Source organism: Cuculus canorus, chromosome 20, assembly GCF_017976375.1.
Source record: "Cuculus canorus isolate bCucCan1 chromosome 20, bCucCan1.pri, whole genome shotgun sequence".
Taxonomy (NCBI): Eukaryota; Metazoa; Chordata; class Aves; order Cuculiformes; family Cuculidae; genus Cuculus; species Cuculus canorus.
In genome coordinates, this window is record NC_071420.1 from 404,129 (window position 1) to 430,003 (window position 25,875).

Below are 25,875 nucleotides of genomic sequence, written 5' to 3' on the forward strand. Positions count from 1 at the left end.
AGCAGTTCTACACAACTGTGGGAAAGAACAGCTAGAATGCAGTAGAAACCTGTTACGTATGAAAGGTTTCTTACCTTTCCAAAAGGGTTAAGCAACTTTCAAAGACACTTATACACCTTGTGGAGGAGTTTTTGCAGTTGTTGCTCACAACAAACCCCTGTGGCTTAGCTCAGAAAGCAGGGTAACAGCAGCAAAGAGAACAGCTAAATAGACAGGTAAGATTATGTTGGCTACCTCAGAAGCACACTTACTACAAAACAGACCGTATCTCTGAATCGAATTCCCTGCTGGGCTGCTCCATCAGTCAAGAAAGGTTAAAGATTTTCAAAATCCAAGTTAAGTTCCCTTTGTGGGGATACAAATTGTGTGTAGATTTAATGAAAGATCAAAATGCTCTGTGATTCTTATTCAGAAATGAAGTTACTTCCATGAACATAAACAACCACTGTAGCCAATGAATTGTTCTCAGTTAAAGGAAAATCCCAGGAAAAAAAAGGAACCCAGCTGTCTGCAGAGTACCTGTAGGTACATTGATGTCTCCTACAAATAGCCCGCGCTCGCAGGGCATGGGTGAAAGGCAGCAACAGCTCCATATGATACAAAAGCCACTTGCTCATACGGTATTTCAATGGTTCAGGAGTCCTAAATACTTGGTGAAGATCACAACTGCACTGTAGAACAACAGTGCAGGGACCAACCTGATAAATACAAAGTTATGATGCTGGAGAAAAAAAAAAAAAATCACAGAAGGCAAAATATAACACTTTATTAAAAATTAGTGTTCCATTTCTGTTTAATGTACCAATAAAAGAGGAAACACTTTAATCAATAGCTAATATGGTTACCACATTAATTATCCATAAGGTTGAACTTTAAAGTTAGACATAAAAATAAAACAAAGCCTGAAGCTATGAGAAAGCTGCTTGATCTCAGAATGTCAGTATAAACAAGATCAGCAATTATATTCACTATCCTCTGTATACAAAATATGACAGAAACCCAAAGTCCTTTACTATCATTAAACAAAGTAAGCTTCAACATCCCTCTGAGGTAGGGGAGGATCTTGCCACCATTTTATTACAAATGATGAAAAATTACGCATATACAGAAAAACTGACTTGCTGTACGTCACCAAGTTAGTGGCAAAGCCAGAAACAGGGCTCATGCTCAATAAACCAGAATGGATGGTGTGAAACTTGGCTGTAAAGATTTAATGCTAAGGTTTGTCAGAGGATATAATGGAACTGTGCAAGGCTGGGACTGCCGGGGCAGACACATTCAGGTAAGGTCTATTTTGTCAGTATTGCCAGGAGTGAGTTGTAAAAAACCTCAAGAAAAAACACCTAATGAAACCCGTAATTGGCACTGGCAGCTTTGCAGTGACACCAGTTTGTCAGTTCCTCCAACACTCTCCCAGCTTCAGTCAGTATTTTATATTTTAACCAAGAATTGCAAGAGATAAAAAGTCAGCAGAATGGAACGTTACAATAAGATAAATGTCTCTCATTCCAAAACCTAAATGTCAAGGTGAAGGTTAAACATTTAGTTTTGTCTTGGCATTTATCAAGCAGCTGGAGGCTGCTACCCTGCAGAGCTCTCTTTTGACATTATTGCCTAATTAACACTGATACTGAAAAGCCGTTTAACATCAGACACTTGCTCAAGGCACCGTGCCTGCTTCACTGCAGAAAGACTGAGGCTGTTTTGCAATATGTTAGGATCCCATTACAGAAACACGCAACCCTTTAACACTGTACTTGTGTGTAGACATCAGTTAATGTTTTCCATTCATTCTCTCAGTCTGCTAATATTATATCTGAATGCGTTGAAGTTCACTTAAATTTAGGTGTGGAGAGGACAGTAAGGTTTCAAAAAGAGCTCCAGCAGCTAATGAATGGTAGCTGAAGTAGTTAGAATTCATACATTACAAATGAGGCAAAAAGGCATTTCTTCCTCCTAAAGGCTACTATAAATTCCCAGGCACATCAGAGAACACATCCATTGCTGATGGTCTACGTAGGAAGCCATTACAAGTCTCTTAACTTGCAGACAAATGCATATAATTAGAAATCTATTGTCCTAACAGGGATCATAATTTGTGATATTTAAAGCCAGCAGATAAGAGCCTTAGGAAGCAGAGCTGTTTGCTCTCTCCAGAAGTGGAGAACTAACTACGAACAAGTGAATGCTGCATTTCAAAGTGGCATTATCCTTTTCTGTGCTGCTTTTTTTCCATTATATCGAGTTGTAAAAACAAATTCTAGAATGTTCTTGTCAAAACAATTTATAGCCTTTAATTAAGTAAAGGATGATTAGGATAACAATACAAAATGTGCTATGTCAAAACTAGCGTTTGAAATTATCAGAAACTGGTAGTACAGACTGTATAAATCAACATGCTGTGATTTTCGTGGGAAGGACATTCAATTAACATCCTGCACTGGAGCAGTTCCAGACAAGCAGGGCTCTTAAGAGAAATTATAGTGTTCTGTCACTTGCATTTGAAAAACATTCAGGCCATGAACTATGTAAGAGGTGGCTGCATCCATGTCTACATTTACACTTACCGAGACTTCATGTAAATTATCCAATTCTGTAAGAACTCAGGTAAGAAATAACTTGAGGCATTCCAGATTTTATTAGAACCCCAAGTACAGCAACACTTCCTAGGGAGGTGATCACTAATACTACAATCGTTTTCATACTGTGCTTACAGCACACTTCCCAGAGGATCTCCTGATATCTGTCCACCAGTGAAGGGAACTAGAGCTGCTTGTCAAATTCAACTACAGCTACTTAACTGGGATCCCTGAAAATCTCATCAGGACAAAGAGTACCAAGACCATGCTTCTGGAACGCCTTTTGAATAGACAAAACTTTAGTGTTTATGCATTAGATCATTACTCTGAGTTAAGCTGACAGACTGACAAAGTGTTCTGTCTGCAGTGGCAAAACACTGTTTAACATCTTTCCGGTTCTAGTCATACCGTAACCTAAAAGCAGATGATTTGTGATTAGTAATAATTGGGGGTAGCGAAGGGAGAATGAATGGGGATGAGAATGAGGTGATATAAAAAGAAATACCTGTACATATTTAAAAACTGATGTTCCATATTCCACAAATACCAAGATGTTACTTTGAACTCCTTAAAAGATTCTTACAACCCAGATGGTTCTCAAAGCAGTTTGCTTCCAAGATTGATTTAATCTGAATTCAAATCAGAAATCAATACCATTCGTTGGCTATGGGAGACATGGAAAAGAAAATGGACTAAACCAAAACACAAGCTTTTCTCTGCTTCTTATAGCGTAATAAATCACAATTGATCCCATTTCCCTAGTGAATCCCTGGGAGTACAGAATCCAGCCATGGAATGAAAGCTTCTGGACTAGCACACAGATCTGACACTCAATCTCTTCCACGCACTCCTTCCCATACCTGTATTCCCTCGAGAGAAGAAATGCAAATATGACATTTCCCTGCTTGTAAGTTCTTTTAAACACAGTTTTGCAATCACTCATGTTCTCTGTTAACACTCACTATGATAGTAACAAGAAAAAAAAAATATAAATCCTTTGCCAAGAAACAGAAGTGCCACACAGGAATTTTAAATGGCAATCTTATTTGTTGCAAGATGAAGAGAAATACAAGAGAATAAATGGAAGCTATTAAGTACAGCACAAAGGCCCTATTACTGGGGTCTCTGCTGGCAGCCCCAGAGCACCCACCACAGTGTGATTTCAATGGCATCAGTGGAGGGGAAAAAAATTCTAAAGATCAACATCACACTTCAGCAGATTAAAGAAAATAAAACCCCACAAAAGTCTTTGTTAAAACTAATCTCAGCAGCTGTATTTTCACTGGCACAACAGCAAAACCAGCTGGAAAACAACAACTTACAGAAAGCAATATGAAAAGAAAAGGTTATTAGGGTTTTAAAGAGGCCTTTCACAAAAAGGCAGGTGCTTTACTGTGGCAATGCTGCTTCCCGAACACTAGGAGAATTTAGTGACTGCCTGCCACACACAGAGCCTGGCAAGGCAATGAAGTCCTGAAAGGTCACAACTAGTAGTGTTTTCTTACCAAGCCTCAACAAATTAATTTTCAAAAGTCTAAATAAATGGAAATAATTTTTTTTGCTCCCTCCCCTGCTTCTAAAACTGCGAAACCATCTCAATTCTATTAATGACTTCACTGTATTAATTTGGGATTATTTTCTTGACAGGCATTTGCAGTCATTTGCTTTAAAGCTTACAGGTAGACTTGGTCAAAGCAGTTTAAGACTGACCAGCGTGGAACCTGAAGCTTCCATCTTCATGGAGAATATGGGAACATGAAAGCAGCTGTGGAGCAACTCCCCTCAGCAAGCTGCAATGCTGTCGCTTATCCACAGCTGCCAAGGAACAGCCTTCAAGTAATAACCCTTTAGGACAGTGGTAATGCTGGAACCTGCAACCTACAGCTGATACACAGGAGCAAACATTTAGAAATACAGTAACAACTCTTCAGACTAAGCTTGAAACTGTTTTCAGAGACCCATCCTTCAGGCAGAGCAGCCTGAATGCCAACCTTCTGAAACACCCTGTGCAATTAGCATCCAGCCATGCACTCCAAATAAAACCCGTTATTTCAGTTTAAAATTCAGTATAAGCTACCTCTCTCCTGTATCCAAAGCCTCCTGCAGTTTCATGCTAGCCCAAGATTTTTATGACTGTTCTTCTCTTTCCACTTCAACTTCTGTGCTCTAGAACGAATTCAGAACACAAAACTCAAATCACCTTTTAGTATGTGAACATTATCTAGCATTATAAAATGTTGTTTGGTCTGTATTTCCCCAGTCACTGCCATTTTTCCCTTCCTGCTTGAGAAATTTAACATCAAATAGCACTTTTGGGCCATGGAAGGAAACAAATATAAAACTAGTTCCCCAGATTGCCATTGTTTACGTGAATAGGATTACACTATCCCAAACCTAAATAACAGCAACTCTGCCACAATCTATTTCTGAAGTTTTCTTACTGGAAGAAGTTTCTTCCTTCACCATACTCGCTTCTCCAGCTCCAAAGACAAGTCATTACACATACATTTAAATTCTCACAGTTCTCATTTTTCACAAGAGGAGGGTTTTTCATGATCTGACTCTTGCCTCTTTGAAAGAGATTGTCTGAGGATTAATGAGTGTTAAAGACAGCTATTTCAGAACACAAACTTATACATCTATACTTGGGGAAAGAGGTGGGAGCAATCGCACCTACAGTGTGTTTGACTACTGGGTAGATAACCATTTCTTCTGGGGGTTACCTGATGTAGTGCTTGCTAAGGGTAGCTGTGGTCAAGTTCTCTCCACCCTCTCCTTGGTATCTTGGTTTAAAAACTGGAAATTCCATTATACAAAACCCTAAAAGCATAGGTATCTGAAAAAAGATTTCCAAATCACACCACCTCATTCAGGAAAAGCAGTCCTTCTCACAGGAAGTAAGGAGACTGGCAAGTCATTAGATATGAAACAGCAACCACAAACTGTCAGAACTGGTGTTCCCAATTCCATGTGGTTTGAAAAGGGGGCCATTCTGTATTTAAAGCACATGGTGCATAATGGACATCTTGGTTCTCAAAGCCAGTGTTACTTTGGGTGCAGGAATGCCCGTTTGCTTCTCTAGGGAGCCAAGAAGCCAAATGAAGATGAATCCAGAGTCCAACTGATCCCTCTCTACTTCTTGATCTCCCCCAAAGAACATTAATACAAGCCTTGACACCAAGCCCTTCCTCCTTGACTGACTAGTGGCCAAGCTGACGGTCGTCGTAGGTGCTGTATCTCTTCACATGGATGCGGCGCACTCGGTCACGAAGTTCAAAGCCCTCATCGTCCTCACTGTGAGACGCCTGGCTTCGGCTCCTGCTTGTTGCTTCCAGCAGAGAGTTATCAGGGACTCGTGGCGTTTCATAGAGTAAGACATTTAGTGTTTCCTCATAAATCCGTGCCTCAGGGAATTCAACCTACAAAAAACAGCATATATGCTTTTCCTGGTCTATACAGGATGACATGACTGGAACACATGCCCATAGGTAAATACATACTGGAGCCATAAACAGACGTGCAACAGAGAGAGTAAAACAACTGTAAATGGGAAAGATGAGCAAAGCAGTCCAATTCCTACTAGAAGATTACTCCCACCACCAGCTCACCTACCTCACCTCTTCTTTTACATTGTTCTAGAACGAATACAGTATTTCTGATTCTGAAGTGCTAATGCTGGACCCTGGTTGCTATTCCACTGCTCCCTCAACCAAGGGAAGTCTGCAGATCTATCATGCTAATTGTCATCATCTTTTCATGTAACTTACCGCTTTAGGATGTACTGTGCTTGAAAGCAAGTCTTTAGGTAGCCTTTGCAAAATCAAAGGTGGGAAAGCTATGAAAAGAATCAGGGGAAATGCAGGGAAATCAAGACAGGTTGATTATTGGGATCTGCACTCCTGCTGAACTTTTTCTTTAACAAATTTTCTATTGTTTTGCACATAGAAGCACAATGAGAATTAAAATACTAGACTTCTAAACAGTGTTAGACTTCAAGTTTCCATTTCATTTATGCCATTCCAACCATTTCAGTTACTCAGGTTCAGATCAGTTTCAGTCTTCTTTCTGGCATATATTTTCCAAGACTACAGAGAAATTTATACTCCCAGACACAACCCTTTAATCCAATTACACACGACGACTACATCAGTGCAAGTGAGGCACAGCACAAAGTAACTGCAATGAAGTAAACTTACATAGGTATAATTAGGAGCAGAATGAGATCTTTAGTTCATTTAATTAGAGGAGTATTTAAAGACATTTCCATGCTTTAGGGACGTAGAGTCCATCGAGTTTAAGAGACTAGTGCTAAAATGCATGTGCTTTCAGAAGTACCGCTCTCAGCCTTTCCTTATTCAAACCTACTACCATATTCAATCTTGTCTGGGTTCCATCTAGTACACAGCATCTTTTACCAAGACACCAGCGCATCCTGCAGCGAGCCACCCTACTAATTTTGACATCACCGACCATCAACTCCAGCCAATATTCAGGAAAACTTTTCCAATAAGTGATATTGCTTGCCCCTAGCAATCTATAGCTTCAGCTATACAACACCTGTATCTTTCTGCAATGTATCGTCAACCTGATTTTCTTTAAACCATAAGAGACAGGTGGGTAACACTCCATTACCTTGGTTTGCTTCTTCTCTGTAGCGTACACGATAGAGGTACAACAGACTTCAGCAAGCTTCCGACCCTGTCCATAGAAAGACCAGCAGCAGATTTCATCCCCAATAACATCTTTAATGAAAAGAACTCTGCCGTTGAATCGGAGAGAGAGTTTGTCAAACAGTTCTATGTTCTTCAGTAAGTTGTCATCTGAGTTACTGAAACACAGCAACAAAAGAAGGAATGCTGTTTTTATGGTTATTCACCTGGCCATCTCTACAGAATTTATACACGTATTCCACCACAGTTTTAAGCATTGATCTCACTGCGGACTACAAATAAGTAGTGACTCATTGCTGCATGCTGCCATGAAAAGGGCCAATTTCAGATACAAATAAGATGCTCTGATCCCCATGAGCAAACCCCCCAGCCTTTAGAGGTCAATTTATATAATTAATAATGACAGCACAGTTTCCCAAATCGTTACATCAGCTATCCACAACTGTCTCTTGACTGACGCTCAATACGATTAAATCACATGCTAACTGCAGCTCTTCTCAGCTCAGGAATAGCAAAGGTCCAAAGGGTCCATGCATGCTAGAAGGAAAGCTAAAAAGCAAGGCGTTCTGCACCTAATGCCAGCAATATCATACATACATGCTAGGGTGAAGACACTATTTAGGAAACTAAGTGTTATTGACAGCCAACACAATGTAGGATCTCAATTACTTTTCAAAGCAATATCTAGACATTCTAAAGAAAAACAATATCCACTGTATTACAGCTTTAAATCAAGTGAAGCTATCAGAAAGCTATTCTTAAAACTTAAAATATTTGACTTAACAACATCACGGCCAATCAACGGTCAATTTGATTAAGTAAAAAAGAAAAAAACAACTAAAAGCCTTACTCCTCTGATATTAGCTCAAATGCAGCTGTATTGGAAATAAGTACTCTGCCCTTTTGTCCATTTTTATAGGTGGCTGGGAAATTATGTGTGGATATGTTGAAATAAGTGAACATATTATTGCCTAGACAACAAAGCTGACCTTGCTAGCTTTAACAGTAAAATTCCTTACCTTCTAGACCCAGAAGCTGAAGGTTCACACCTTGCTGCCACAGACACAACACTGTACTTTTATACACAATCTCTTAACTTTTGCAAGTGGCAAAGGAAAGCTACAAAATACTTGTGAATTGAGATAATGCTAACAAGAACAGCCAGCTGGGGTTTACATAAAATATTCAGTCTGAGAAGTATTTCTGTTCATCTAAATGAAAAAAGAGTGACATGCAGCCAGACAAAATCTTCAGCTCACAAAAAATAATCTGGGACTCAGTCAGTGACACATCCCAGCTTCTATCAAGTGACAGAGCTGGGAAAAGAATGTGGAAGTCTTCATCGATTTATGCTCTTGACCACACTGACAACGTAACTGAGAGAGCTCTTTTGATACTTTTGATTAGGCAGAATAGAAGGAAAAAATCTTTGCTTGCTAGCAGACAGTGTGGAATTTTAAATAAGGTGCCTCATTTAAACACCACTGAAGCATGTGGATCCACGCACAAGGAATAATTAGAACCCTACAGCTAGTTGAGATAACAACACGCCCTGGTATCTAGGATTCTGTTGCCTCATTACCAGTACATTTACATTTCCAGACCCATGGTGACTAATATGCTATTCTGTGCTTGCTTTAGCACCACTGCCGTAAGCTGAAAGGTAACAGAGGGAGGAGTCCAATATGACTGGCGGATACAGAATGGAGTCTGCAAGAAACCAGGCTGCTCCTCCTTACTCCCACAGGTAGCATTTCCTGACCACCTGAAACACCACGGTTGCTAGAACCCATCTCTCTGACAATCAGGTTTGTCTAGAGAAAAAAGCTTCCAGGATTGCATCTCAGATTGAAAAAGCCAAAAACGAGGACACTACATAACATAAAGGATTACTTGCATGGCGTCAGTGACTGACTTGGGAAAATCCAAAGCCATTCTGACAGCATCGTAACAAAAGCATAATGATAGTTACAGCATAAAACTGAACAATGTTACTTCATACAGGAGAAAAGCCAGTAAGCTCTTGCCCAGGCCCTCTCTGGGTTGTTCCTGAGCAGAACAGATACCTTCCTTTGTAACTGAATAATGAATTCATTTAGAGGTGCTGGAACATGAGGAATGTCTGTAGGTCAGAGTCGAAGAATGCTCGCAGAGGTCTATGCAGACTCAAAAGTAAAGCTGAACTGATGAGGCAGGAGTCATGGCTGCGTTAGCTTTGCATTGGCAAGGAAATCCTCTTCTGACCAGTTTGTATTGCATTACGAAGGTTACAGCTAGTTTCAGCCAATATTATTATAAAGGCCTTGTCATTCTTATCTTTTGTCCCTTGTTTCTGTTCATCCTTCTCATGCAACTGAACAGATACTGTTTGTTGTGTTCTCCCCGCCTTTAGATTCACACCAGTCAAAAATAACTACACTTCCGAAGAAGAGCACTCTTGTAACCAAAAAGAAACCCAAATCAATCAAACCACGCCCCCCAAGCTAGGTCGTACCACATCTTCCTCGACTCCCATAGTCAAAGGGAAACTTTCCCATTATGGCGGGGAAAACACTGACATACCTGGTGTAGGAGTATTTATTGTTGCTTCTGTTATAAAGCAGCTTAACAACAGGCTATTGGGAGACAAAGAAAAAAAGCAGAAAAGGTAAGTTCTGTGTTTGAATACAGTTTGCAAAAATTCAGTTTCTCACTGGACAGGTGTGGAAAAATAATTACTTTCATTGACGATTCGATCAGCCTCTCTTCTTCTTTTGGTGAGGTGATAATAGGGATGCTGCAGACGGGTTCGTACAACTCTTTCTTATCCTGTTTTAAAGAAAGAAGAGACAGAGGAAATCAACTTGAGAGATAAATGCTAAAGCTATTATCTGCTGCTGTCTTCTCCAGCCCCTCCAGCCATGTTCCCAAATCCTGTGATGCAAAGAAAAAGCCCTGTGTTGCCATGGTAATGACACAGCGTTACCTTGATCTGCAACCCAGAAATACAGCCGAGAGATTTCTTATCCCCAGAAGGCAGCAGTAATTGAAGTACTGGGATGCAGGTGGATGTCCTTTCTAGCTATAGCAAGGACTAAGCTCCAGCTGTATTTGGTTTAAGTGAGTTTATTATTCTATCCTTTCTTGAAGAAAAGGCTAAGAAGAGTTTGCCCTGGTTCTAATCAACTCAAAACACTGCAGTATATAAGGACATCAGCCACTATAAGCTAAACACTGGGCAAGAACAGCATGTCACTGAAATAGACTTCAGCCCTTGCAATACAAAAGCAACACTCAACAGCATAAGGTACACTCTGTGGCTCCTGATTCCTCATGTAGCAAATTAAGGAAAGCTCCATAGCTAATAGGAAAGCCTTAGAGCATTTTGTTTTTAAAGGACTGGTTTTAAATTTCAAACCAGAAGGAAAATTGTCAGTGTGGCTTTGCATTTCTTTCAGTGGATACAAGAAGTACATTGAAACTAGTAATTAATAAATATCTCAGAATCTAAGATTTGTCCTGCAAGAAACATCCATTTCACAATCCTAAGACTAGTAACTAGTTATATAGACTGCGTGTGGGCTAACCTTATTGAAAAGCTGGCAGAACATGCTGATTTCAATCAGCTGAATTCACAAGGACGCTTCAAGTGAATAAAGCTACTCTGGGCTTATGTATTTGCAAAGAGTAGCAGTAAACTCATACAAAGAAAAGTCCTTGAAGCAATCAGTGCTCACCATGGAGGTCTTTTTCTCTGTAAGAATCAAACTTAAAAAAAGAAGTTACCATGTTTTCAAAGATTCAAACTCATTCTGGCTATAAGTATTACCTAATCAGAAGTGACATAACTTAGGGGAAATTAAGACAAATGCCATAAGGACATATGGCCAAAATAATAATGTTTATTCAATCAGTTTCCTTTAAATTTCTGGCTTTTATTTCATTTCAAACAAGAACTCATTCACTATCTATTTCCTAAATAAAATAAACCAGAACAGAACCAGTCCCTCTATTTAAATGACAAATTGTGAATACAGTTTCTGCTTTATTCATCCTCCTGGCACCCCAGTGAAGTAGAAAAGTGCTACTATCCCCATTCTGAGGGGGCAGCCGGACACCCGGATGGAAGTGCAAAGAGAAAGGATTTACCCATCACCATAATGGACATCTCCAAAATGACAGGAACTCGACCCTACGTTTCACACATTCTGGACTCTCATAATCTAACCAGGAAACAAACTTTCTCTTCTTATAAAGAACTAGCTCTCTTGATAATGCAACCTCTTCACTAACTGTACTGGATGCCTGTACATTTAGGACTTGGTGCTATCTCTAAGGCCGTGAAACTCCCTCTCAAGTTGTCTTAAGTAAATGTTATAAGCAGTAACACCCATGAAAAACTTTACAGGTTCCCTGTGCTCCTTACCTGCAGGGCTGCCTGGCACATGTCCACTAAGCCCTGAATGAGATAATATTTGGCTTCTGCCATCAACTCTTTGATCTCTTGTCTGTGTTTTGGAAGTGCAATTGTATCATCTCGGAGATAGTTTAAAATTGTTCCAAAGTGCTTCCCACAACGGTCTATAAGGATCCAGCCTGAAAAAGAACCATCCCATCATTTCAATCGCCTCAACACCAGGGGGCAAGGGAAAGCTCTGCACAGAGGTTAAACAAGCCTAATGCCTGAAACCACACATGACACGCTTACCATTTCATTCCGTGGAAGTCTTCACCAACTTTGATCAATCTGAAGTGATTACAGAACTCAAACTGGCAGTGAGGCTGCTCCTTTGGTACTTCCCGTACGTTCACTCTGCTTTTCAGCACTCCAAAAGCAAAGCCTCAAGCTAAAAACACTTGGCTTCTGCTCACAAAACACCAAAATTGCTGCATGAACCTGACTGCAGCAATTTGACCAGTCAGTGGCTGCCTGACCAAAATGATCAGCTCTGCTTTGTCTTTTCTGCATTAGGGTCTGATTAAAGGAAGCTAGAGGAGGTCACTAGTTTACATAGAATCATAGAATAGTTTGGGTTGGAAGGGACCTTAAAAATCAGCTAGTTCCAGACCCCCTGCCATGGGCAGGGACACCTCCCACTAGACCAGGCTGTTCAAGGGCCCATCCAGCCTGGCCTTGAACACCTCTAGGGATGGGGCAGCCACCACGTCCTTGGGCAACTTGTTCCAGTGCCTCACCACTCTCATTGTGAAGAAACTCCTCCTTACGTCTAGTCTAAATATGCCCCTCTCCAGTTTATACCCATTGTCCCTTGTTCTATCACTACAAGCCTTTGTAAACAGTCCCTCCCCAGCTTTCTTGTAGCCCCTCCAGGCACATCTATTTAACTGATTATCCAAGCTGTACAAACCTTAACAAAAAAAAGCTAATTGTTACGTAGGTTGCTTCTTTTAGAGGCTTGTCATATTCCTAGCTACATGGAAGTGTGCTGTGTTTGTATGGAATAACTGTAGGAATGGCTATTGCAGCATAATGCTGGGCAACCAGAAACTTAGCAATGTGCAAGAGGGGACTAGAAGAGAAAATTCACAAGTGTTTGCAACAAGTAGATCTGGGCTAAGTTCTGTGGCCTAACGAGAAGGATTTGGCAGTTTTACAACCACAGCTTCCACTGTTTGGAGTTAAAGAGAAGTCTTCTGAAGATTCTAAAAGGTAGACTGGCCCAGAAAATCTAGTATGGGGAAAAGGCTGTTCCAGTCTCCAAATAGGAGCAAAGAACACGACAGAGACAGATCAGGAGGAAGCGGAAAGAGGACGCAGCACAGGAAACGGTAGCAGACAGATGGTTCTTGCCATTTTAAAACACCCCTGAAGTTACATTCACTAGGAAACAGGATGTATGACTTGCTAGCAAACAATAGCCATGTGGGATGCTCACAGGCAGAGGGCTTAATATGGAAAAGGATTTGGCTCCGTAATGTGGGAGGCAGGCAGAAAATTGTTATTTTGGGACCTAGGTACAGGAAACACCACAGGAAAGCAGACTAAACCACTGCTAGACTCTCCAGCTGTAGCTGTCAGAACACAAACCTTGTCCTCCACTAGGGCTGAGGCTCCTACACAAAACCACTGCACTAAATGGGTTTAATTGTTTCTAATGCACAACAAGACCCAGCCTACTCAAGAGGAACTTGGTGTAAATGACATACAAAATGCACAAGGCCTTGTTTCAATGTAAGAACCCCCCCTGCTGTGCATCCAGGTTCAACTGGTGTACCTAGGGCATGCAGAAGGGCTTTCACATATTTCAGAAACACTGAGAGGCTAAGTGGTTGCTGACCTCTCAGCCTTGTCACAGTGCCATAACCCTCATTCCCAAGGCAACACTTCACCCTGGACTAAAGAGAGGAAAACGAAAGCACTCGTTGCCATTGCTGATATCAGTCTCCTCGCTTGTTCTAGTCTCTGTAATTCATTATGATTGGTAGAATGCCAATATCCTGTGTCCAGCGGGAGGTGATGTGCAGCTTAACTGACGGCTCAATACTGTCACAGCATCGTAAGCCTCAAGCACAATGTGCTACTGGGAAGAAGAAAAAAGAATTTTCGACATAACAAGCAAGGCTACTCTGAGTTTTAAAAATGCAAATGGAATGCCCCTCCCCACGTGCGCATTTTGAATGATGCCACTACCTGACACTACACAAGCGACAGCCCACGGACTGTCTGTTCACCCCTTAAAACAATATCAACAATCTGCGTACCAGCTGCGATCATAGGAGAGAGAACCCATCCTTCCGCTAGTTAATTTTAGTAACAAAAGAACACATTTTTATAAAGCACAGAGGATTGTTAGCGCCGATGGGAGTTGGCTGCTTAATGTTGCAAGTTATTTTTGGAATATATCTTTCCCTACATCCTCAACTGAGCATAGTCCTAAGATATTTTAAAAACACACCACAAAAACCCTGTTGTTTCACAAAATTCTCAACAACAAAAGACATCCCTTACCTTCCTTGTCCGTGAGCACCTCCATTCTGCCGCTGAACATGGCCTTAAGCATTGTGTCGTGCCGGGTCAGCACTTGCACTGTGGTGTAATACAAAGAACCCCCAACGTTCAGTCGCACGTACTTGTTACCAAGGCTGCCCGCTTTGAAGCTGCAAATTTTGGGCTTGGGCCCCGCCGCTGGACAAAGGGTGGTGGTGAGACAGGTGTCCCCCGACATCTCCTTCTGTAGGTAGATGACAACCCTGCAGAGCGTGGGCTTGATGGATTCCGCCGTGATTGAGGAGGAGTCACGAGCCACCAGATGAGGATGGTGTGGCAGAAACGGTCATAACCACTGAACCCTTGAAAGAGAGATGTGCAGGATCAATATGGCAGCCTGGAATTTCCATTACAACAGAAACAGGAAGCCTATGTTAAAGAGGAAGCAATTCCAAGGACACGTCTACCTCCATTCTGATTAAAGAAGATGTAGGCATTTTTCAGACGACTGACGCAGCAATACAACGCATTAAAGTTATAGCTGGGCTGATGTTGGTGAGGCACGTTCAATGTTTCCAGACTTCCTGTCACTTCCTCTCCAGCCAACACAACAAACACCATATGACACCACAGGTCACATTTAAACACTAGCTGGAATTCGTCTCCCCCTCAGTTCCCTGAAGGAATGCAACTCTTTGTGCAAAGCTGAAACGCAGCAGAGGAGTTTTCTGCCCTTCCTGCTGCTGGGGCAGATATCCGGGTGTGTGAGGCTTGTTGGTGATTTGATTTTTACTGGACACATTTACAAATGCCTCTTGGAATGCCCCCACGTGGAAACGCTGGACCATGATGTCCTATTTCCTGACAACTCCTTTCATTCAAAACTCTCCTTCCTCCATCCTGGAATGCTGTGACTTCAATTTAAAAAAATGAAAGCTTAACACCACCCTCCATTAAGTGGGCCCAGTGGGGAACATTGGTGTGCGCCAAACACTCAGCTAGACCGTCCCTGCTGCTTTCTCTCCCAGTCTCACCACGCTTACCTTTTCACTGACAATAAGCTTAAAATGGAAACCAAGAGAACCCCCTACGTCTTCCTAAAAAAATTAATTTTTAAAAATATTGTAACTGTCCCAGGCTGCCCACAGAAGTTGTGGCTGCTCCATCCCTGGAGGTGTTCAAGGCCAGGTTGGATGGGTCTTTAAACAACTTGATCCAGTGGGAGGTGTCCCTGCCCATTGCAGGGGGGTTTGAACTGGGTGACCTTTAAGGTCACTTCCAACCTAAACTATTCTATGATCCTATGATTCTAAATAAAAGAATGCAACTCTAACAGGCCAGATACGAAGTTCTTTAGGGGAAAAGCACAAATACAAGTTTCTTACCTATACTTCTAACAGTAATTATTGTTCTCAAAAGCATTTTGCTGTTGAGTTTTGTTGGGTTTTTTTAAGACTCTCTCAGACTACAAATATCTCCTCCCTTCCCTGTCCCATGCCTGTGGCACGTGAGTAACCTTTTACAAATAACTATAATAACCTGCTAATTATATTGCTGTTTGTCCTACATTCCTCTTCCTCTTCACCCCACCTCAGCTTTCAACAGACAAAGACCCACAGCTGTCCACATGCACAGCAAAGGCCTTGGCAGCTACAGACAGCACCTTAAATTGCCAGAGATCTGAATAACTACAGGACTTACAACACCACCTCTCCTAGAACGTTATTTCGTCATTCCTAACTCAATTATTCTAACAAAGGTTACACTACAAACAATGCTTATTAAATAACAAGTAATTCAAATACTGTACAGATCAGCAAGACACAAATCCAGTGAAACTATTTTGGTGCCCAGAAAGCCCAGTTTATCTATAAACACATTAGCTGAACTCCCACCACCTGCCATTGTTCTTTGCTTTCAACTCACCACCATCAAGAAACACAACAGCTCCAGCCTACATCTGGGTCAGACAAAGCATTTTCCGGCCACGTCACTGGACTCAAGCTGTCCACAACCAAATCCAAGCCAAAGGCGACTACACACGACAAGTGGAATTGGCCAGGAAAGCAATTCCCTACTGGCAAGCAAGCAGCAGCCAAAACTTGTTTGCATGGTCACAGTGTTATATGAAGAGTTAATTACTCAAAGCAAGCAACGTCACAGAGAAATCAGTCAGACACTGTCCCAGCACTGCAAGAACAGTTCATCCTCGCTGGCCAGGGGTGTTTGCCATGATTCATCACAGAGACCAGCAGCAGCTCCACCCACGGGGCAGCTGGGCCCTTGGGCAACAATGGGGACATACCTCAGCACATAGCACTTGTCACAACACTCAGCCTTGGCCCCTCGCAGCCCCTGCTGCAGAATAGGGTGTGCAGGCAGCCAGACCCTCTGTAATGGAGAAGAAGCCCTGAAACCGAACATGCCGGCAATAAACTCTCTAGGACTTGTTCTGGAGTTTGAGAAAGCAAGTACCTTTTATCAGGCCTGGGCAACACGAGGGAGTGATCTCCATTGATCGTGTGCAGTGAGACAAGAGCTGGGACAGAATTGATTTCCCACTCATCCACTTTCCCAGGATTCTTGTCCACATTCCATTATTTTCCAAGGACTAATTTTAATGTTAATATGAACTTTACAACAGTCAAAACTCTGCTAATTTGGAGCTCTGGAGCCAGCTCTGCCCGACCTTGCATTTGAGATGCGGAAATGCTGCCAGCAGAGGGGATTTCAGGAGACCCCTCTGTTCAGCACAGATCAGTGAATACAAGACCTAATAGTGCCTGGAAAAAACACCATTTAAAACTAAATCATGTCGACAGAGGGGCGTTCTACCTAACTTTTAAAAAACGCAGTTACGTGTACAAACTCTACTTTAGCTTAAATCAAACCATTCCACTTTTTGTCAGGTTAACTACATTTTGTAGGTGTGACCCGCCTCGGGGACGCGGGGAGGCGCTGCGTCCCCCACCCGCTGCGGGGAAGGCGGGCGGAGGACGGGAAAGGGGGAAAGCAGCAGAAAAGGGGAAAAGCAGCGGGAAAGGGGGACGGAGACGGGGACCGGGAAGGGATCGGCCCCCGGCGCCCGCCCCCCGGCGGCTCCCCTGTTCCCGCCGCAGCGCCGGCCCGCACCGCCAAGCCGGGCCGGGCCCTACCCGTCGGCACCTGGGAAGGCCAACAGGGGCTGTCGGACACGGGAGGCGGCCGGATCGGTGGCCCCGGCGCTCCTCACTCGGCGCCTCAGCTCATTTCCTCCGCGAAACCGCAACCCGGACGAGCTTCCCCGCGCTGGGACTGCAGCTCCCGGCATACCCCGCGGCGGGCGGTTACACCGCGCTCTGCCAGGACTACATCTCCCGTCGTGTCCCGGGGCGCTGGGACTACGTCTGATAGAGTGGCCTACCAGTACTACATCTCCCAGCACGCCCCGCGGCTCCTCGACAGCGTCTTACACTGTGTCTTGCCAGGACTACATTCCCCATCGTGCCTCGCGGCGCAGAGTCCACGACTCATACCGTGCGCTTACCGGACTACATCTCCCGTCGTGCCCCGCGGCGGCCATTCGCGCCGCTCGGCTCGGGCAGCTCGGAGGCCGCGGGCGATGGCGCAGGCGGTGCTTGGCGCGGCGGGCCTGCACCTGGACGACCTGAACAAACTGCGGGTATTGGAGCCGGCCTTGGGGCAGCAGACGGCCCAGCTGCGCGAGGAGTGCCGGGCCTTCCTCGACAGTGAGTCCTGCTGGGAGCCCGGGCCGGTACTGGGGCTGGGGCGGTGCCAGAGAGGGTGGGGGCTTGTGCTCAGGGGAATGGGCGGGGAGGAAGAGGAGTGGGATACAGGCCGGGCGCTGGGGGCTGCTCTTCTCTCTTCTTTCTCTTCTGGCCCCTCACAGCCTGCCTGGTAGCCAGGAACATCCTATGTATGAATTTTCCCAGAAATCTTACACATGTTCAGTTACTTGTCATGGAGAAATTGAACTTCACAACAGTCAAAAGTCTTGCTAATTCGGAGCAGGCTCCAGCTCTGCCTGACCTTGCGTTTGAGAGGGGAGATGAGGGAAGGAATAAGTCATTGTGTTAAGGGAATGAATTAACTTAAGCAATAATAACAATTATTATAAGAAGAGGAGGCTGAAGGGAAACCTTGTTGCTCTCTGCAGCTCCTAGAAAGAAGGTTGGAGCAAGATGGGTGCTGGGCTCTTCTCCCTAGTATTGAGGGGTAGGATGAGAGGAAATGGCCTCAAGTTGTGCCAGGGGAGGTTTAGATTGGATATTAGAATAGATTTCTTCACCAAAGGGCTTTCTCAGGCACTGGAACAGCTGCCCAGGGCAGTGGTGGAGTCACCATCCCTGAAGGAATTTAAAACCCGGGCAGCGAGGCGCTCAGGGCTGGTTCAGTAGTGTACAGGGATGGTTGGACTTGACCTCAAAGGTCTTTTCCAATCAAATGATTCTATGAATCTGTCAATCAAATCTTGGCCAGCTTGCAGTTAGAAAGAATGTGATTGTAACAGGAGTTTAGCCTTTTTACTAGTTGAAACAAGGAACAAATCAATTATTGAAAGGAGAGTGCTGCAGCAGGAACAAAGGACATATCTGAGCTCACCAAGAAGACATGGTGAGGAAGGAGATGAGATAAAGACTATCAGAGGCTTCTGAAGACACAAACAAACTGTTATGTGCATACAGGAGTGGGTGATAAACTATGATAATAAATTCCTGGAAAAACAATGGACGTGTAACGTGTTTCTGGGAATCTGTATGGATATGTTATGTTTAACCAGTATAAAAGTCATGTAACCAGTCTCAGTAGTTGGACACATTAGGTGGATTACTCATGTGTACCTCGGTGCCGTTTATTAAAAGAATAGCTGCTTAATAATCAAATTGGCATTGATTATTGAGTTTGGCTTTTCACGGCCTCAGAGAGACTGCAAACAGAGGTGATTGCCGAAGAAGACACCTCTGTTCAGCGCAGATCACAAGACGTTATCATCTCCCAAGAATGAACAGTTTCTGAAAAAACACTGTCTGAAAGAAAACATGCCATCAGAGAGGCCTTCTGTCAAACGTTCAAAAAGACACAATTGCTTAGATGAAACTTAATTCTAGCTTAAATAAAAAATACTCCACTTTTTGTAATAGTAACTACTTCTTGTATCACTTGCACGGTCGTACTTACAGTGCACTCTAAAAACCACAGCACGTTGTGGAAGTGTTGGTCTGCAGGCAAGTTTTGAGTCTTAAACTTCACTTTTTCTTTGCAGAAATAGCAGAATTTCAAAAAATTGTGGGTAGCTTAATCGAACTTGTTGATCGACTGGCAAAAGCTGCTGAGAGTGAGAAGATGAAGGTAAGGAAGCTATTAGCAACTGGCTTGCTGTGCTCTGCTCTGTGCTTGGAAACCAGATCTCTCTCTGCCTCCTCTCACAGCACGAGTCTCTCTGTCAGCCTTGCACAGGCAGTTCTGTGGCACTAATGTCTGTCCATCCACAGTATGAAAGTGTGGTGCTTTTTAATCGATATTAACACGTAGAGGACATTTTTAGGCAAACTCAGTGCATCCTATTACTTTGGCCTTTAACAGTCCTGCCACTGCTGCTTATCTGATATTTGAATGTAAACAGAAGTTGAAATTTTTAATCACTCCTTCTACTTGGAAAGCTTTGTCCTCAAGTGGTGTGAGAGGACCTGGGAGGAGGGGGGGGCTTTCCAAGGACCAGACCAGGGAATGGCTCCATAACTACCTGTGAGGCTTTCCGTGTGACACCCAGTGCTGTGGAGCTTTTCCATGTTACTGTGAAAATGGAAATTAATGTTTAGCACAATTGTAGGTAATTGTTTTTTGCCTTATTTGTTCTGGGAAAAAGAGATATAACTGGACCTTGTTGCTCTGTAGGACCAGACCCCAGCACTCAGTTTGTGTTTCCAGAGGAGTCGGTGACTTTTGTTCAAGTTTGAGGGAAAACTCAAATGCTGTAATCTGCCCAGTGCCTAAAGGGAGTGTCTGCCTGTTCCACCAACCACCCCGTATTCCGATGTCACCCTCCTCTGTTGTTAGTGTGGCTTAGACATTGCAAAATCAGCCTTCTAGTAGTGAAAGGGGTTAGAAAAAATTAAACCCCCAACACAACTGCATCGCTCACCATCCTGTTTTGACAGGCTATTGGTGCACGGAATTTGCTCAAGTCCATAGCAAAGCAGAGGGAAGCTCAGGAACAGCAACTTCAGGCATTAATAGCTGAGAAAAAGGTGCAGCTGGAAAGGTAAGGTTTCTGTTGAGTGCTTTTGGGGCATTGCGTGGGCTGGAAAGGGGATCTCACTGTCTGTGCCTGGCTGCGGGACACTGCCCGAGCTTGTGCTCAGTCCACCTGCAGCAAGGGCGCCTCCTGCAGCAAGTGCACATGGAACCGTGCGGAGCCTCTGGAGTTAAGGTAAGGCCCTGGTTACTTCTCATCTCTGATGACTCTGTGCCTAAATCAACAGAGTCGGTCCAAAATTGGGCAGCTGAAGGAATGAATAACGCTGTAAAGTGGTGCCACATGGTGCAGGCGCTTTGGAACCATGTGGTCGAACTTGTGCAGTGCTGCTTTGTGGGTGACTCACATGCAGCCCAGCATTCCTTCCCGCAGCCCAGCGTTCCTTCCCCCCAGAGTAGCGAGCGCTGAACCAGCCCGCCCAGCACAGGCTGTGCACAGCTGCTCATTGCCTGGTTTTCTTCTTCCAGATATCGAATAGAGTATGAGACGCTGTGCAAAACTGAAGCAGACCAGAATGAATTCATTGACCAATTCATCTTTCAGAAATAGAGGATTTTAAGATAATACCAAACTAACTTGGAAACCTGACCATTCCAGATGCTCGAGAGTTTCAAAAATATGAAACTTTTCACTGTGTGCAAATGAAGAGATGGTTTGTACCAATGGAGGTTTCTTTTAATTCAGTGTGAATTACACTAAATGTGGCAATAAGGAGGGCTTTCCAACGGATGTAAAGACTGTTCTGTCCTTGATTTTATAAAGTTTTATACAGTCAGTAGTTCTAATTCAAATTATAGTTGAATTGATGCTACTGTTGCAATGTTATATCTCTCATTTTTTCAACTGTACACTCGTTGAAAGAAATCAGGAAATAAATTGTTTTCAGACTTCCTGGATACAGCAGAATTAGTTGCTTCTGCTCTGTTACTTTTGAGCTTAAGAGTTAACTGCTCCCTGACTAGTCCTTGTGCTTTTCCTGCCTGTAGTGTCTGTCATGTCTGTAAAGACACAACACACAGGCAGCAGTGACTTATGCCTATGGTGACCAGATTATTTTTTCCATAGAGTTAAGAAACGAAACCTAGACTTTTACGATCAACAGAACAGATCAATTACAGGACCACAGAAAAGCAGAAACGATTAACAGAACAGATCAATTACAGGACCACAGAAAAGCAGAAAGTACAGCAGGATTAAGAACTTTAAGCTATGCCTGAGGTATGTCCATACAGGCAGGAACATTGGAGTAGAATTCCTCCATGACATTATTAGTGATAGAACCACAAACTGATGTTACAAACCAGTCTAAGTGGTGACACCAGCAGTGTATATAAACTATGGATACCAATGTGATGTTTAACACTGAACACCTATGATCTAAAACCAAGCCTCCTGCTGAAGTACAAACAAATTCACTTACTGTTGGTCTTTAAGCAACCAAATACAGCACACTGGCCTTTTCAGAGCCAGGGAGGGGTTACATTTTATGGCAGTCAAGTCCTGAAATACATGGGCAATGCCTGAAAAGCCGCCTGGGTCACCTGTGATCTCACATAGGTCTCCAGGTTTGATTCTTGCAGATCAGATGGAGAACTCAAACTCAATCACACAAGCCTAGAATTTCTGTCTGCAGTATTTTATGGCCAGGAACTTAAACATCCAGTGCATGTGTTTACTGTGTGAACTATCTACGATCATATGGGCACTTGAAGTTCCTTTTAGTCATTCCCTTAAGAAGATTTAAGTGCAGTTTAATGCCTTTCATTATTTATTTCCATACTAGGTGTGATTTCATTGAAGAGAGAAATGGACAAATCCTTGTTTAGGACTCCTAACCACCTCACAATCCTCTAAGAGGTACCCCCCACTGTCAAACAGTGCAAGCCTTCAGAAATCTGGATTTTGGCACATTTAGCACTGATCAGACGTTTACAACTAATCAAAATCAAAGCAGAGCAAAGGGAGGTGAAAATTTAAAGGAAGGGCTGAGGAAGTTCAGTATTATTAGCTGATCTGAAATGCTTCAAACGCACGGCTTTGCAATCTGTGTGTAATCAGCTAGGGATTTTGCAAAATATGTGTTTGGAAGACAAAATTAGTTAAATGGTTTTCTCAATCATCTTGGAAAAGGGGAACTTGAAAGAAAAGCATCAGCTGTAGCTCCCCCCATCACGCAGTTCCACATGGAATGGTCAGAGTTCATTTTCCCATTATGGAGTTGTGGGCAGTGGGAGATGAAGGAGGTCCCCTCACCCACATGGAGTGCCGGCATCTGCCAAAGCTGTTTCTGAAGGAGAAGCTTCTCCCTGGAAAGAAAGCTGTAAACTCAAACCCATTCCAATTGTTCTTGTCTCCGGGTGCTCTGGAGATGGCTGCTGCGGCCAGGAACGCGAGGCAGGTGTTTGTCCTAGAGGATTGCATCAGCATCAAAGCCAGCAGGAGTGCTGGGCTCACTTCCTTTTCCTTTTCTCCACGTGGCTATAGTGGGGGTGGCAGAGCATGGTATAAAGGATCAGCAGGGGTATCAGCAAGTACGGTATGTAGATGCACAGCAGGGTCAGGCGCTCACGCAGTGTCTGAGGTCCCAAGTTCTCTGAGAAATCGTGGAGCAGGATATGCGCAAGGATGGGAACCAAGGTTGTAGCAACATGGGTGGAATAGATGATGGCAGGAGTCCTTATCCACTTGCAGCCACCTGTACAGAAGCCAAGAGGACACAATTCCAGTATTCTGAAACATGCAGAGGCTTTTAAATCAACAGAACATTAACTGCTCACTCTCTGATAGAATGGGCTATAAGTCACATCACATAGGTAGCAGAAAAAAACAGGTATGACTAGCAACCAAGGAAACTGATCTGCCTTTATGGTAATACAGGACAGTGTCAAAGTTGTGGGCGCACAGGTTTGACTATCAACTCGGAAGCCTGCCAGATGTCAAACATTGATGCTGGTGACACATAAGTGGCTGCAGTGGCAAAGGGCCCATGGTCAGAGGTTTGCTTTCCAACAGGCCTTGTTCTGTGCTGCATTCTCAGATAAAATTTGCCGTGCAAACAGCACAGGACTCTGCTCCACTCGGTACGTCCCTATGATTACTTAAGGCTGGTAAATACACTTTGCTACTGTATAGGAAGCAGAAATGCTGTGCAGGACACTCACACTTGTTTCACACCAACCTTTCAAGAAGGTGTATGCTGCGATGGGGAAGAATGGCAGTTGTAGGAAGGCTTCGCAGTATATGAACGCCTTAAACCACTCAGGGGGCTGGAGCATCATGGGGTCTCTGAAGGCAGCTGCATATCCCTGCAACAACTCGGTCAGCTGCAGGAAAAGAACAGAACACAATACACCGAACGTCAACTGCAACAGGGGAAATTGCAACCCTCATCTGGCTCTCAGGTGAAGCCATTATTTGCAGCGGGAAAATGAAGAGATCCCATCTTGGTACACAAGGCTTGGCAATGCAATTCCATTATAATGGGGACTCCACTTCTGAAGTCCTTGAAGCAAAGAACCCTTTCCATTATGCATATATTAAATCTACATGACTGGCAATTTTAGGATTACTACAGCATTAAGTACAAGAGCTTTCCAAAAACTATTTTTGAAATAATTTCTTACCAGGAAAAATCCAAACAAGAAGGGCAGATCTGCCCTTGACATTGGCAGACTTTAAAGAACTCTTGCATCTTCCTCTTCCTGACCCTCTTGTTGCCAGCTGAGGTGGCTCAGGGTCCTGAACGCTGCAGGGGCTCGCTGTGTCCAACCAGGAGGTAGGACCCCAGCCAGGCTTCCTCGGGGACTCCTTTGGTCTGGGAGCACACCCTCGGATCGCCAATTCCTGGCTGGCAGCTGCTCCAGCAGCTAAATATAAGCATTTTGGCTGAGCGAGTTGCAATTAGTTTCCATGACAGAAATGTAAATTCCAGCACGGCTTTAAGGTGGACTTTGAACAGAGAGATAGATATTTGCTAGTTAACTATTAATTAAAAATATTTTCTATAATGGAGTAATTCTACAGGCAATTCACCAACTGTAAAGCGTGGATAGGAAGTGATGCTGATCTCATCCTGATGATGAGCATTGACTGATTATTTGCTGTCCAAGTGTTACATTAATTGACTTTGTTACCTTTATCATCTTCTGTAAGTTTATTCCAACCCAGTAAACCAGAGATTTTCACTGGCACATGATGCAAGCATGCCTGCTCCTGTGGAGGGACAATTCCCTGTTGTGTTTTTGGCAGGAACATGGGCACAAGCTGGGGTCCAAAGGTGCCAGCAGCCACATCCCTATCCCCATCATGGGATGGTCTGAGCACTGGCAGTGCCTCCACAGGGAAGCACCTGCACCAGTTGGCTTCCCAGTGGTGGCTCAATCTCCTCTCCCTGCAGATGTGCAGGTTCTGGACTGGGGCAGTGACCGGGGCCACTCCCACGGGGCTGTCATCAGTCGCTGGGGCTGAACGATCCCACTGATTGTCCTGCCTGAAGAAATTACTTGGACAGAAATGTAACTTGCTGTATTGTAGAATCATAGCATCATTAAGGTTGGAAAAGACCTCTTAGATAATCCAGTCCAACCATCAACCCAACAGCACCAGCCTACTAAACCCTGTCCCAAAGTGCCACATCTACACGTTTTTTGAACATCTCTGGGGCTGCCCTGGGCACCCAGGGCTTCACCACTCTTCTTCCTTTGGCACAATTTGAGGGCGTTTCCTCTCATCCTATCATTGTTACTTGGGAGAAAAGACCATCACCCACCTCACCACAACCTCCTTTCAGGGAGACAGCGATGAGATCTCCCTCAGCCTCCACCTCTCCATACCGAAAAGCCCCAGTTCCTCAGCTGCTCCCATAACCCCTGGGCTCCAGACCCTCAGTGTCTTTGAGGGGCCCAGAACTGACGCGGGGATTCGAGATGCCGAGTCCAGGGGACGATCCCCTTCCCTGCCGGCCACCCCATGGCTGCTCCAGGCCGGGGCTGTCGGCCTCCTCGGCCACTGCCGCACAGCGCCGCGGGTCCCTGTCCCCAGGCCCGAGGGTATCGCAGCCCAAGGGCGAGAATCATCGCTCGGCCCCGCCCGCCTTCCTTCCCTCTTAAACTCTATCGCATTTAAGGGAATTAACCGCGCCTTCCCCCTGCCGTCCCTGCAGCCCAGACGCTGCCTTCGCCCCGACTCACGGCAAATGGGTAGAGGCTGGCGGGCAGCAGCGGCTGGAGGTCGATCAGCAGCGTGACGGGGATGTGCGAGAGGAAGTACAGGGCGAAGAGCCGCTCCCTCCAGCGCGGAGCCGCCGCCATCGCCGGAGCCCACACGGCAACACGGCCTCGCCGCGCCCCGCCTCAAGCCCCGCCCCCGCGCTCTGGCACCGCCCATCACCTCGTGTCTGGCCCCGCCCGCGGCTTTAAAGCCCGCCCCATCTCACGCCCCCGC

At 44.3% G+C, this 25,875-nt stretch overlaps 3 protein-coding genes across 10 annotated transcripts; 1 reads left to right on the plus strand and 2 right to left on the minus strand.

Moving 5' to 3' along the window:
• Positions 1–746: 746 nt before the first annotated feature.
• On the minus strand, positions 747–17,821 carry TNFAIP1 (TNF alpha induced protein 1). Of its 7 annotated transcripts, none has more exons than XM_054085281.1 (7): positions 17,704–17,821; positions 14,199–14,539; positions 11,655–11,824; positions 9,968–10,057; positions 9,812–9,864; positions 7,212–7,407; positions 747–5,998 (listed from the first exon to the last, which is right to left on the minus strand). In XM_054085281.1, the coding sequence occupies exons 2-7, from the start codon at positions 14,413–14,415 to the stop codon at positions 5,780–5,782; spliced, it is 945 nt and encodes a 314-aa protein (XP_053941256.1). In that variant the 5' UTR covers positions 14,416–14,539; positions 17,704–17,821; the 3' UTR covers positions 747–5,779. The 7 variants fall into 7 exon arrangements, with proteins under 7 accessions (XP_053941256.1, XP_053941252.1, XP_053941251.1 ...); XM_054085277.1 differs by lacking the exon at positions 17,704–17,821 and adding an exon at positions 17,333–17,597; XM_054085276.1 differs by lacking the exon at positions 17,704–17,821 and adding an exon at positions 17,343–17,596.
• IFT20 (intraflagellar transport 20) lies at positions 17,709–22,984 on the plus strand. 2 transcript variants are annotated; one of them, XM_054085285.1, is made up of 4 exons: positions 17,709–17,905; positions 19,441–19,526; positions 20,336–20,439; positions 22,217–22,984. In XM_054085285.1, exons 1-4 carry the CDS (start codon positions 17,779–17,781, stop codon positions 22,257–22,259), a joined length of 360 nt encoding a protein of 119 aa, XP_053941260.1. In that variant the 5' UTR covers positions 17,709–17,778; the 3' UTR covers positions 22,260–22,984. The 2 variants fall into 2 exon arrangements, with proteins under 2 accessions (XP_053941260.1, XP_053941259.1); XM_054085284.1 differs by having other exon boundaries at positions 17,711–17,905; positions 20,901–22,984.
• TMEM97 (transmembrane protein 97) lies at positions 22,884–25,810 on the minus strand. The gene is made up of 3 exons (XM_054085283.1): positions 25,623–25,810; positions 23,612–23,756; positions 22,884–23,128 (listed from the first exon to the last, which is right to left on the minus strand). The coding sequence occupies exons 1-3, from the start codon at positions 25,740–25,742 to the stop codon at positions 22,884–22,886; spliced, it is 510 nt and encodes a 169-aa protein (XP_053941258.1). The 5' UTR covers positions 25,743–25,810.
• Between the last annotated feature and the right edge of the window lie 65 nt (positions 25,811–25,875).

What these genes read in the sequence shown, in the direction of transcription:
- TNFAIP1 (XM_054085281.1), bottom strand. Translation starts at nt 14,415, where the DNA reads ATGTCGGGGGACACCTGTCTCACCACCACCCTTTGTCCAGCGGCGGGG. An exon ending in GGTGCTCACGGACAAGGAAG is followed by an intron (nt 11,825 to 14,198) that starts GTAAGGGATGTC and finishes GTTCTTTTTCAG; the next exon opens with GCTGGATCCTTATAGACCGT. An exon ending in AATAAATACTCCTACACCAG is followed by an intron (nt 7,408 to 9,811) that starts GTATGTCAGTGT and finishes GCTGTGTTTCAG; the next exon opens with TAACTCAGATGACAACTTAC.
- IFT20 (XM_054085284.1), top strand. Translation starts at nt 17,779, where the DNA reads ATGGCGCAGGCGGTGCTTGGCGCGGCGGGCCTGCACCTGGACGACCTG. An exon ending in CTGAGAGTGAGAAGATGAAG is followed by an intron (nt 19,527 to 20,335) that starts GTAAGGAAGCTA and finishes CTGTTTTGACAG; the next exon opens with GCTATTGGTGCACGGAATTT. An exon ending in AAAAAGGTGCAGCTGGAAAG is followed by an intron (nt 20,440 to 20,900) that starts GTAAGGTTTCTG and finishes TTCTTCTTCCAG; the next exon opens with ATATCGAATAGAGTATGAGA.
- TMEM97 (XM_054085283.1), bottom strand. Translation starts at nt 25,742, where the DNA reads ATGGCGGCGGCTCCGCGCTGGAGGGAGCGGCTCTTCGCCCTGTACTTC. An exon ending in CCAGCCTCTACCCATTTGCC is followed by an intron (nt 23,757 to 25,622) that starts GTGAGTCGGGGC and finishes CTTTTCCTGCAG; the next exon opens with CTGACCGAGTTGTTGCAGGG. An exon ending in AGCATACACCTTCTTGAAAG is followed by an intron (nt 23,129 to 23,611) that starts GTTGGTGTGAAA and finishes GCTTCTGTACAG; the next exon opens with GTGGCTGCAAGTGGATAAGG.